Below are 13429 nucleotides of genomic sequence, written 5' to 3'. Positions count from 1 at the left end.
AATCCACACAAGGGCAGTTTGAAAAAGACTACAAATCCCCAGAGTCTGGAAAAGGCTAGCCCGAACAGATGAGAACTTGTGTGCGAAACGAATTTGTCTCCGTGCCGTTAACTACTAAAAATCGATGGAGTTGTTTTTCTAGAGAAACACACAAACCTCAGCTGCTGGTTGTAGTAAGTACGGATTGTTTGCCTTTTCTTTTGACATTTACTCAACGTAGACACGTTCGAGTAAAACGGTTTTGTCCGCAGCTATAAGATAACTCGCCCACATTCCCGAGTTCGCCTTAAAAACTTTGAATCTGTAGTCACTGACTTCGTACATCTGAATAATAATAATAATATTAATAATAATAAAGCAGTGAAATAATAATTCAGAGCTGTTAAACAAGGGTTAAAGAGATCTGATAGCACTAGCGGAGCTTTTCGGCGAGACTGGGGGTGGCTATTGCTGGAAGTTCAGGTTTTAAATGTCCTCAAAACTGTTACTGCTCTCCAGCGGGACTGTGGCACAGATCTCGCGACGCAGCGGGCTTTCCTGACCCTTTTTAGTAAAAAGCTCTTGTGTTTTCTCAGGCTTGTCTATTGGAGGATGTCGGAACTGAGTGATGAAGCCAGCGAGTCGGAGCAGCTGGGGGCAAGCCTGTCCGTATGGTTTGCCCACAGCGGGAGCGCCCTGATCCGCCCGGAGGAGCTAGGAGTGCCGCTAGACCTCCACACCGCCTGCTCCATCGGACAGTACGACGTGGTAGTGGAGTGTATTCGGAGGTACATTGGGGTTAAACGTTTTCCAGCTTTATGAAGGTCAAGCTTTAATGTGCCTCAGCTGGTTATTACCTAGTTTTCAGGTCGTATTGAACATTGAGTAGGTCAGTACTGAACTGATCAAGGGTCAGTATCGAGATGGTCATCATTGATTACTAGCTAAATATGTTGGGTCAGTACTGAATCGATCAGTACTCAGCATAAAACATATAAATATTCATTTGCTCCCCACTCACAATAACTGTGATTTCAGAGATTTGACTTTGCTCCTTTGCTGGTCAGTAGTCAGTATTGGGATTGTGATTAAATCTCTGCTGGATGAATTAGGGATGCACCGATCCAACTTTTTCAGTTCTGATATGTTACATAAACTTTGCTCATCGGTCGATACCGGATACCAGTCCGATACCATTGCTGAATTAATAAACCGTACACCTCATTATGTGGGAGAGACTTAAGGCATCAGGATTGAGTTAAACATTACTTTATATAATGTAACAAATTAACACAGATATAAATTTACTAAATACTAAATATACTAAATTTCTTTGCAATTTGTCATTGATTTTATTTGCATTGATTATAGTTCAGTCTCACACCAACAAATTAAAGTGAAAGGATCGGTTCCATGGATTGGCCTATTTATCCGATACCCGATCCAGCTAATTTTGTTAATATTGGAATTAATATCCCATCCTAATATCGGATCGGAGCATCCCTAGTATGAATGGTAATTACTGAGCTGGTCAGTAGTCAGTATTGAGATTGTGATTTAATATAAGAATGGTAATTACTGAGCTGGTCAGTAGTCAGTATTGAGATTGTGATTTAATATAAGAATGGTAATTACTGAGCTGGTCAGTAGTCAGTAATGAGATTGTGATTTAATATAAGAATGGTAATTACTGAGCTGGTCAGTAGTCAGTATTGAGATTGTGATTTAATATAAGAATGGTAATTACTGAGCTGGTCAGTAGTCAGTATTGAGATTGTGATTTAATATAAGAATGGTAATTACTGAGCTGGTCAGTAGTCAGTATTGAGATTGTGATTTAATATAAAAATGGTAATTACTGAGCTGGTCAGTAGTCAGTATTGAGATTGTGATTTAATATAAAAATGGTAATTACTGAGCTGGTCAGTAGTCAGTATTGAGATTGTGATTAAATCTCTGTTATAAGAATAGAAATTACTGAACTAGTCGGTATTGAGATTAGGATTTAATCCCTGCTATATGAAATGCACTCGTAAGGTCCAACTCTTACTAAAGTTTGTATATTGGTATTTTGTTTAGTATTAAGATTTGCTCCCCAATCTGCAATCAGTGCCTCTTTCTATTTATTGCCTTATGAACCAGTGCGTTTACTCTCTTTACCACTTTGATTGTGTAGGCTTGTATAGATTTGTATGTATATAAAAGAGGGAGGGAGAGAATGAGGCAGACCGATCAGCATGAAACTCAACCTGGAATTGGAAATCACTCAAGTCACCCACTCCTGAGTCACACAGGGTTGCTCAGGTCAAGTGACTGATATACTGATATACTGAAATAGATAATATTTCTGTATATCAGTAAATCTTTTTTGATATTGTATGATTAAGGTATGGGTATGTCACAAGAACCAATACGTCAGTGACGGTACTTGTTTATTATGGTACTGAAGCTACCAAAACGTGTTTGCCCAATGAAGCGTTTTAGAAGGTATATTACAGGTTTAAATCCCCTGTTTTGCCATTTTTGTCGTTTTTAGTGAAAAAAGCTGAACTGCCCGACGCCCAGCTTCCGCTGAGAGAGGGGACGGGGCAGATCTGCCATATAATGAACCCAGATAACACTAATATAACATAATAAAAGAAATAATAACAATGGTTTTATTAAAATATATTATAAATACCCTTAATATAAATATCTAATCAGTTCAAATAACTCGAACTATTGCCTTTTTAGCCAAAAAACACTCTAAATGAGCAATTTCCAACAAGATAGGATCAGTTTTTGAAGTCCTTGCAAGCAAACAAAACATAAAAAAGTATTTTAAAACATATATGCAGTTTATTGGTTTTATTTTTTGTCGTGATATTGAAATTGGTATTAAAAATCCATGAATGTAACATCTTAACACAGGTTGAAGCGGGTGTTTCTGCTTAAAAGTATTAGAGGTTGTTTGCTGCTAACTGAAAATGTACAAGCACAGTGTACACAGTGTAGGATGACCTGTATTTGTAATGTGTGTGTTTATGTGTTCCTCTCCAGAGGAGATGTGGATGTGGATGGGAAGAACCTTGGAGGATGGACTCCACTGATGTATGCAGCGTACATCGGTCATGACAACATCGCTAACCTGCTCCTGGAGTCTGGCGTTAGTGTTAATGCTAGCACTGCTAAAGGACTAACACCATTAATGCTAGCCGCTAGCTGCGGCAACGAGAGCATCGCTTACTTCCTCCTTCAGGTACAAATGATTTTGATTAGTTGATTCATTGATACTTATAGTTAGCGTATTACTTAATATCACAATATATAAATTGATACAGTGACTTTATACAAAAAAAAATGGTAATTGTAAATTTTGTCATCTAATTGGCTGTAAAAAGCAAGGGGCAGAGCTTGAACGTAAAGATGGGCGAGGCTGGACGGCTCTTCTGCACAGCACAAGCACTGGACATCAACAGATGGTCAAATTTCTCCTGGACAACAATGCAAATTCTAACGTCAAGTAAGATCATACTCATGCTTCCACATGTATAACTGCCATCACACACAACAGTTGTCAGTTGTAAACACACACACACACACACACACATATATATATATATATATATATATATGATCTTTTGACCTTTTTTTTAGGGAGCCAGTGTTGGGATTCACTCCATTAATGGAGGCTGCAGCGTCAGGCCATGAGATCATTGTCCAGTATTTGCTTGATCATGTGAGTGTGTATCTGTGACTAATTGGGTGTTAGCAATAACTTTCAGGTTAAAATGCTCTGTTCATGTGTAGTATCATGAAAATGTGTGTGTGTGTGTGCTTTGCAGGGTGCAAAAGTTGAAGAGAGAAATTTTAAGGGTGAGACGGCGAGAGTGTTAGCTATGATGTATGGCCACACCAAGATAGCAAGTCTCATAGACATGCACTGTATGAGAGCGAAGCAAGGTCAGACACTCATGGTGCCCCCAAGTACACACACAAACACAGACACACATGGTGAAACATATTTGAGGAGGTAACTGTCTCTGTCTCTCTCTGGTGCGCAGGTGTGTATGAGGAGCTGAGCTCATCAGAGGAGGACAGCGCAGCTCCCAGACCCAGATCGACCCGCAGCAGAACCAGGGGGCCCAGCATACATGATGGACCCCAGGCCATAGCCCGTTTTCGAGTGGGTGCCAAGCAGGGTATGTATCTACACATACACACACAGCGCAGCTGGACAGTATCATCACAACCCTTCATTTATCTTATTACATTTTTTAAGAGCTGTCCGGTAGGTTCTGACTACTGGTGACCACATGAATAGTGGATTTTTAGGATTCCTACTAACTTGACCTGTCTGATTAAATCCATCCATCCATCCATCCATCCATCTTCTTGCAGTCAGTCTTCATCTTAAGTAGGCGTGTGTGAGCATGCATGAGGGGGTCTTAGCTCAGTTCTTCTGTGCTGAGACGTCTGACGTCTTGGGGGTAAAAGCTATTGTAGAGTCTGGCAGTAATGACTCAGGTGCTTCGCTACCTTCTGCCAGACAGCAGCAGCGAGAATAGTCTGTGTGAGGCGTGTGTTTGGAGTCGTCCACAATGCTGATGGCTTTGCGGATACAGCGCATGGTGTAAATGTCCATGACGGAGGGGAGTCCCCTCAAACTCTCCTGAAGTCAACAACCATCTCCTTAGTTTTTTCCACAAACAGAGACAGATTGTTGGTTCTGCACCAGTCCATTAGCCGCTGCACCTCTTCTCTGTATGCTGACTTCGGTCATTCTTGCTGTTGAGGCCCACCACGGTTGTGTCATCAGCAAAGTTTGAGCTGTAGTTTGCAGCACAGTTATGAGTCAGCAGAGTGAAGAGCAGTGGACTGAACACACAGCCCTGCACCTAGTTGAAGAGGGAAGCGTTCAGACACAGCAGGCTTAGTTTTTCAATCAGATGCTGAGGGATGGTGTTGTTAAATGCTGAACTGAAGTCAATGGACAGCATTCTGACATAGGTGTCTTATTGTCCAGGTGGGAAGAGAGGCTGGTGGAGTGTGGTGGAGATGGCATTGTCAGTAGAACGCTTGGGACGTTGGGTCAAACTGTAGTAGGTCCAGTGAGTGGAGGAGCTGGTTTTTGATGTGCCTCATGACAAGCCTCTCAAAGCACTTCATGATGATGGGTGTAAGTGCGAAAACGTATGCTGGGGACTTTTTTGGCACAGGGATAAAGATGGTCTTGAAGCATGTAGGGACGACTGTGATGTTCTTGCACAGCAGTACCTGGTAATTTAGAGGAGGTGTCCTTCTTCTTCCTCTCCTTCATATTGTTTTGTGCTCACCAGCAGGTGTAGGTGACTTGTAGTTGGTGATGGCTTTGACGCCCTGCCACATGCTCTGTGTGTCATGTGCTGGTCTTCCATAATCAAGGCTTGTTTTTTAGTGACAAGAATGTTAGTGAAGTCAGCATGCTGGATGATCACCACCCCACCTCATCCCCAACTCTCCAGCTCATCCTTGAAGTATTGATTGGATCGCCATCATTCCAGAGAACACAGTCCCACTGCTCCACAGCTCAGTGCTCCCTCCAGCCCACACAGGGCATTAGGCATGGTGTCAATAGGTTCATGTTTATCTGCTCCAGGGAGTCCTATTCTAAACAGGCAGTACTTCTAAACAGGAGTGTGTGTGTGTATGTGTGCATTTGTACATCTGTTTGAGCACAGAGTGTGACTTAAAGTACTCAACTAAGTAGCTGAATGCATTCATTAGAAGGGGAGTCCACATTTATTTGGACATATAGTGTAGCTTTGGTTTGGTTATCTTGGTTTTGAGTGAGATGTGAGGCTCGATCTTGGGCCTGTCCACATGATGCAAGATTTCTTGCATAGCCAGCTAACTTTAAGCTTTGTTTGATGCAACATGTCTTGTGATGGTGGATCAATTTCACAGGATAAGTCACCAGGTGTTACACATCTAACCTCCTCCTGGAAGTTCTGGACCTCTGGGCTATTACTCTTGTGTAGGGACAGTAAACAAAAACTACTGCGAAGACCAAAGACAACAGATTCCTCTTCATGTTTCATGATTGGCTGCTTGACCTAACCATCAACAGTGTTATTCATAGCTTGAGTATCTAAGCCTAGGTTAACAGAGAGAGTTGTTTAATGCTGAAACTAGTCAGGCTGTAGGTTAAGGATCCATTTGCTTGCGTTTACCAACACTAAACACCACCTTTTATTATATCCTAATGATAACTAATCGGTAACTACATGCAAAGCAGAGCAAACTGGCTTGAGTTGTTCTTTAGTTATGACAGTTATGACTTTCTTTTTGTTGTCCACATTTTATCCATAAAGGACTGCATGAAAGGCTGTTACCTGGATAACCATCATTCATCATTCAGAGAGTGTAATCATGTGGAGTCCATCTATTATCCTTGATCAGAACATTGCCAAATACCCATTGCACGTTCCATTCAGTGTTTTTATAGAAATGACCAAGCTGAAGTAAAATAATGACGAAAGGGTAAACAGGTGTTCTATAATCTTGGTGTCCCAAGCTTAACTTCGCTGCTGTGGAGTGTTGGTTGTCATACCGTCATAAACTGCAAACATAAACCTACCTTCTGGGTGTGATGTTGGATAGTTTTGGTCTGTTTTGATTTCGTAGACTTTCCGTTGTCTCCGCCTGGATACGTGACTTTCCGTGATGTGGGCGACCAGAACGAAGGCATCTGCAATCGTGATGTCACTTCCCCCATCAATGAACTGGACGGACAAAGCAACAGCAGTCGAGGTTTATCTCTCTCTTAGTGGTTAAATAGGTTTTTGGCTACTTTGCAACTCTATTAAACCATCTCATGAAAATGTTGAACAACTTTCTCTGTCGACCTACGATTAGATAATTAAGCTATGATTAATTCCTGTGCATGTGTGCATAAAAGCATGGGGTTTGTGGCATACAGACAGTCACGTCACATCATTTGATACTACTTACAGTGGTGGAAAGCTAAACATTTTCAAGTGAAAAGAGCAACACTGTTGCCTAGACTGGACAATATTGTATTGTTATTGTAATACACAGTACACCTTTTTGAGTATATCCTAGATATTGTTAGTACTCAAAGAACATTAAACAAATGCTTGTTTTTGTTGTTTTTGAGACTCTATTGGCACCATGCCTATTGCCAAAGGGGTATAAATCCTGCCCCTCCTTACCACCTGCAGTCGGTCTGTCTGGATGTTCAGGATCCAGCTGCACAGAGCGTTTTTCAGACGCAGATTCCCAGAGCTTGATATTTAGCCTTGGGGGAATGATTGTGTTAAATGCTAACCTGTAGTCCACAAACAGCATCCTCACATAAATGTTCTTCTTGTCCAGGTGGGATAGGGCAGTATGCAGAGTCAGGGCAATAGGTTCTAGCTTTTTTATACTTATAAAGTTGGCTGGGCAGTGTTTGCAACCACTAAACTGGCCATACTTCCATAAATTCAGTAACAAGTGTGTGTTTGTGTGTGTAGATGAGCTGTTCTTTGATAATGATATGGCCACAATACGGAGCAGCAGCAGCAGCAGTGAAGGTTTGCCACGCCTCCTCGGCCTCAGCAGGGAGGGATCGCTGGAGAGCAATGAGGTAACTGCAGCAACAGTCCACCAAACCCTAGTCACATAAACTAAATAAGCCAATACAGGCTAATGCTCCTTTTTTCTCAGGACTCGGACCAGGCCAAAAGGAGCTGCCCCCGACGAGCCAACAAACTCCATCACTCTAAGGGTAAAACTCGTCATAGCAACAGCGACTCTGCTCCACCCAGCCGAACAGGGAATTGTGGGATACTGCCCCCCTACACGGGCCCAAAGGTATTTGCACTAGTGTGTGACAACTCCTCGCTTAAATACTGTGTTCTTGAAGAGCGACAGTTCCTTCAACAGTTGAAGAAAACTAATTTTTCAACAGATGGAAAAATACTTGTGTGTGTGTGTGTGTGCGCATGTGCGCTGATTGCAGGACCTGCCAGAGTTTCTAGAGCAGATAGGCTTTAGCAAGTATCTTCCCTTGCTGGAGGAGCAAGATATTGACTTGCGAATCTTCCTGACACTGACCGAGAATGACCTCAAAGAAGTAGGCATCACGTAAGTTGCACCATGTCTCATCACAGTTGACCTTTCTCCCCCCCCTTCTCACACACACACATTTTTATCTGTCTGATATCTCCTTAGCCTGTTTGGTCCCAAGAGGAAGATGACTTCAGCAATAGCGCGGTGGCATAGTAATGCCCGACCGCCCAGTGACGCATTAGAGCAGGTGTATGCTGACAAACTGGAGGCTGAGATGCAGGAGATGGCCATTCAGCTTCATAAGGTAGCACTTTAATTACAGTGTAACTCCCTAAAATAGCACTAACTGCCCTTCAGCTCCAGAAAGCAAGGCTGCAAGTGCTATTTGGGTCCATAAGGACTAATTTCTGTGCATTAGAAATTCATTAATATTTAGATCAGTCTCACAACAAGTGGCGTTTAGAGGATTCCTCTGAGTTAAAACACCATATTGGCAAGACCACCAAGCAGCTATTGAGAAAACTAAAGACTGTCTCGATTTGATCTACCAGAGTTAATGAATGGCAGCTTATTTACTGTGTGTGTGTGTGTGTGTGTGTGTGTGTGTGTGTGTGTGTGTGTGTGTGTGTGTGTGTGTGTGTGTGTGTGTGTGTAGCGCTGTGTCGAGGTGGAGTCCCTACAAGGCCAGGTCTCCCAGGAAAAGGAGCTGCGCACTGTGATGGAGGGATGTCTGATGGAGGAGAAGATGGCTTGGAGGAGTGTGCAGGCAGAACTGCGTGAGAGTGTTCAGCAAATCCAAGCTCTGATTGCCACGCTACACACACTCCAAAACACACGCTCACAGTTTTCACAGCATATCCACAATGATGCTGGGATGAAGGCTAAAGGTCTGTATGCTGGATAATTGTATAGTGCATATACACACACCCACCATCCACTTCATATGCTTTATTGAGCAGACTGTTACAGACAATTACAGACTACAGCTCGTTTGTTGTTATGTATGATTTGGCAGTCACACTCGCCCCCTTTCATCATCGGTCTGACCACAGGACTGCTGTTGGCATTTGGTTGGTTGACTCTTCTCAGCACAGCAGTGAGACTGGCGTGGTAGTGGTAGGGTAGTGTGTGTGTGATGCTGATATAAGTGTATTAGGCATAATGGTGTTGATGGAGTTTCTTTTACACGTCAGTGTCACTGCTAGGTTGCGAGTGAGTCCATCATCCAAAAATACACAGCCAAGAGAGGCACAGAAGCTGACCATTGATGAGAGGCTAGAAGATGACTAACACAAATGCTACAGCTGCAAAGTAGTGATTTCTAATGAAGTGACCTGTGGTTTTATACCATATTATTATTGTATTCATGTGGAAAAGTCATATTAATAGATTTATTTGTAGAGTGCTTTTCCTCTGAATGAAGTCTGACCTATTTTTGGTTCCAAAAAAAAAAAGCTGACGAAAAAAAGCCCCTTTGAAGTCTTTCTCAATTTCGCAATATAAAATGTGTCAAAAGTTTGTGCTGTATTATCTAAATCAGGACACAAACACACTTCTTTTCTATTTTGGTAAACCAGTAGACAAGCCAAGTGTAATTCAGGTCAGACGTGGACAGAGTAGCGCAGGGGTACCCATTTCCGGTCCTGTAGGGCTTTAGCACAGCGAAATCATCAAACCGTGCTGGAAATAGGCCCTCCAGGAACAGGGCTGGACATCCCTTATAAGAACCTATCATGGTGAAGCTCGGTCATAGACCTCCTTAATGTTACCTGCTTTTTCTTGGTCTTCCCCTGCAGATGATGGTGCCGCATGCTCGGAGATGCTCTCTAACATGGAGTGTTGTGAGAAGAAACTAGGTAAAGAAAGTATTCCAAGTATTCAAATCATATGCATCAGCTGCCAGCGCTTCAGAGTTAGTACACCTTATTAGTTGATTAGTTCTTATCTTAAGAAAGGAAAAAAGTTATCTCTGCTGAGCTACTTCTGCTCTGCCTGTGTGTTCAGCGGATGGCCTGAAAGTCTTATGCCAGAGTCTACAGCACCTTGTCACCCCAGAGAAGAGCTCCAGCAGCTGGCAGGAGGAATCCTAGCACCTGCATGTAAGTCTCACACAAACAAATATGCACATGAAACCCAGCACCCACGCGCAAAGTTCGCACACCTTCAGCAAACGGTACAGGTGCAAAAAGCCCAAACCAATAAACACAACACACAAATTTCAGTTCCCATGAATAGCTAAGTAAGTAAAAGATGGACTGATCTCTAATCTTAAAGCTATGTTTTATCTAACTTTATCTTTTAAAGCTTAAGATGAAATTCTTAACACAACAAAAGTTTGGGCACCCTGAACGGTCAGTACGTAGTAACCCCTTTGGCAAGTATCATAACTTGTAAACAAGTTTTGTAGCTAAGAGGCTTCAGCTTAGTCTGTTGTGGATGTTGAGATGTGTTTAGGATTATTATCCAGCTGCAGAAGCCATCCTCTTTACATCTTGAGATGGTGTGATGTTTGTTTCCAGAATTTGCTGGTATCTCATTGAATCTATTCTACCAGTGTAATGTTCCCTGCCCCACTGGCTGCAACACAGCCCCAAAGCATGATCGATCCTCCCTGTACTTGGAGAGAGTTGGAGAGGCTTATTTCATGCAATTCTGCAGCCTTGACTTATCTTTGCTAATTGCGGACCATCAGTTCATCAATTCATCAATCTTGTTTAAACTTTGAAGATGCTGGTGCTGAAATTTGTGCTGTGGACACAGGAAAGGTCTTCCTCCTATGACTGTTCCATGAAGATCATATTTGTGCTGGTGTCGCTGCACAGTAGAACGGTGCACCATTAGCAAGTCTGCTAAGTCTTCCTAAAGGGTATTTGCAGTCCCACAAGGGTTCTGATTTGCCTTTCAAGCAGTTCTCTCTGAATGTTCTCGTGGTCTTCTGGACCAACCTGAGCTCAGCTGGTTTTGTTAACTGCCATTTGGTAATTACATTATGAACTGAGGAAAAGGCCATCTGACAACGTTTTGTAATCTTATAGCCTTCTCCTGCTTTGTGGTCATCAGTTATTTTAATTGTCAGAGTGCTCGGCAGCTGTTGATTGTTGGGACAAGGTCATTTATAAAGTATTCATAAAGCTCTGAAATTTGCATCACCTGGACTTTTACTAATAATGGTTGTGACAAAGCTGTAGCTGATAACATCTTTTGGAGATCAGTACTTCTTATACACACTTAACTATTCACAGGAACAGCAAACTTATATTTTATATTTTATTTTATGCGTGTGCCTCATGCTGAACAACGTCTCCCCCCGGAGAAGTTATGAACTCATACAGTCATTTCATTTTATTCCACTTCATTTCCCACAGCAGCTGCTTCAGAGTTTCATGGACGGAGGGTGATCGCAACACCCTGAACACAAGTACGCAGAGACCTGCCTGAGCTGGCCAGAGGAACATAGACCGGGACTAAAAGATGGGGGGCAGAAGAGCAGAATGCAGTGTTGGATAAACAGAAGGAGAGAGAGAGAGAGAAAAGGCTGGAGTAAGCAGAAAGCGACAAGCAGGTGGAGGACTGAAACCTCTTCAAAACCTGTGCTCTAAACACATGGGACTGAGTGCATTTCAGGATTGCAGACCCAACCAATACACAACAATCCGATCTCAGACAAGGGGAGCCAGAGATTGCAGTAATTGTTGATAAAATTCCTCATTCCTTATGTTCACACTGGCAAAAGAAGGCAAGTGGTCCGCATTATATGCACACATACACTTTCCAGAACTATGCAATGCTGCACAACCAGTTAAAGCTCTGAGAATCAGCTTTGTCGGTCTTGTGAAAACGGCTTGGAATTTGAAATGTTGCATATATATATGATCCTGGAATACGCAAACAGGAATGTGGTGTCCGTGCTGACGCTGCTACCCAGAGTCATCTGGTTCTGGACACTGTGGCTTGTTTAGCAATTTCCTAATCATACATTAAATAGTCACCTTTTAGTAGGAACACCTGCCTTGTAGCTCCACCTTACTGGTGTGCAATTACAGACTGGAGCTCATCAGTTTAAGCAGCTAAGTTTGTGTTGTTAATTAGTTGATTAGAGGGATCATATATGTTGAGCAAGGGTTGGGAACCACTGCTGTAGCTCTTCACTAGCGAGAGATTGCAGAGCTGCTCTTGGACCCCAGGAACAACACTTTGCTTGATTAGCTCATAGCAGCATCACACACACTGCTGTTTCAGCGTCACTGCTGGGTTGTGGATGACCCACCACCCAAATGATGTCTAATAATAATCTAATAGAACAGCGCTCCTGCCCAGAACCTGACGATGAACGGGGTAAAGGGTGTCTTATGAATTGTGCATGACAACAGATGGGCTACAGCCTGTAACTGTACACCCGTATAGTACAACTGTAAATGGTAAGTGTGTTTGTGAGTTGTTGCTAAGCAAATTCAGGGATCCAGTCTCCTCACAAGACCATTGAAATCATCTTGCTTTACTTTTTCTACATTCAAGTTCTGATTGTAGTCCTGTAGCAAGCTCACACATCTGCACTGTTTGGGTGTGGCCAGCAGGGGACCAGGTTTGGCTTTGCTCTCCTCAGCTTGGCCTGGATGTTAAGCAGTGGAAATGTTCAGAGGTAGAGCCTGTGTGGGCAGTGATCATCTGTAGCGCACCAGTAGACACAAATGCGGAAATGTAACCAGCAGATTGGCCAAATACAAATACACCAAAACCAGTTCACCAAATGTTCTCAATAATAAAGATGTACATGTCTGATGTTTATTTATTTTTTATTCTGGTATTTCTTGAACCTTTTGATCAGGCCTAAAACATTTCTTTGTGTCATTAATACAGTGAAATCTACACTAATCGAAGTTGACCTAAATTAGGTCGATTACATGAGAATCACATGCCATGATTATCCTTTTTATTTTACATTGATATGAATTTATAGTCAACATTTTAGTAAAATAAATAAATAAATAAATGAATGAATGAAACGCTACTGTCCAGTGAAATATGTCTCATTTGTCTGTTTTTAATTTTCTCCATGGTTTTGAGCCCTGTAGCTGTTCTTTATACTGTAAGTAATTCTGGATATATAGACCAATAGAAATGCTCTAAAATTATCTCTGTTTTTTTGTTTTGTTTTTTTTACATTGGCTTCCATTCAAAGTAAAATACATTTATGTATTATTATTATTATTATTATTGTATTTTACTTTGAATTCCAAACATTTTTTAGAGCATTTCTATTGGTCTGTATATCCAGAATCACTTAATACTTTTGAGATACATTTATTTCCACTGGACAGCAACAATATGCTATAATTTCATTCGTGTGGCATGAGGGGAAAATCTTCCTACTAGGTGGACAATATGACTGTTTGTTTGCCTTTCTAAGTACATTGTA

At 42.0% G+C, this 13429-nt stretch overlaps 1 protein-coding gene across 2 annotated transcripts; it reads left to right on the top strand.

The window, feature by feature from the left end:
• Window positions 1–67: 67 nt before the first annotated feature.
• anks3 (ankyrin repeat and sterile alpha motif domain containing 3) lies at window positions 68–12798 on the top strand. Of its 2 annotated transcripts, none has more exons than XM_072680166.1 (16): window positions 68–173; window positions 576–767; window positions 3019–3217; window positions 3360–3481; window positions 3616–3697; window positions 3804–3921; window positions 4023–4160; window positions 6625–6750; window positions 7476–7588; window positions 7669–7815; window positions 7964–8088; window positions 8176–8317; window positions 8669–8900; window positions 9810–9869; window positions 10018–10112; window positions 11382–12798. In XM_072680166.1, exons 2-15 carry the CDS (start codon window positions 592–594, stop codon window positions 10101–10103), a joined length of 1866 nt encoding a protein of 621 aa, XP_072536267.1. In that variant the 5' UTR covers window positions 68–173; window positions 576–591; the 3' UTR covers window positions 10104–10112; window positions 11382–12798. The 2 variants fall into 2 exon arrangements, with proteins under 2 accessions (XP_072536267.1, XP_072536266.1); XM_072680165.1 differs by having other exon boundaries at window positions 11379–12798.
• Window positions 12799–13429: the final 631 nt, after the last annotated feature.

The sequence above is a fragment of the Salminus brasiliensis genome, chromosome 5, assembly GCF_030463535.1.
Source record: "Salminus brasiliensis chromosome 5, fSalBra1.hap2, whole genome shotgun sequence".
Lineage (NCBI taxonomy): Eukaryota > Metazoa > Chordata > Actinopteri > Characiformes > Bryconidae > Salminus > Salminus brasiliensis.
The sequence above is the reverse complement of the archived record's forward strand: the minus strand, read 5'-3'. Positions and strand labels throughout refer to the sequence as shown.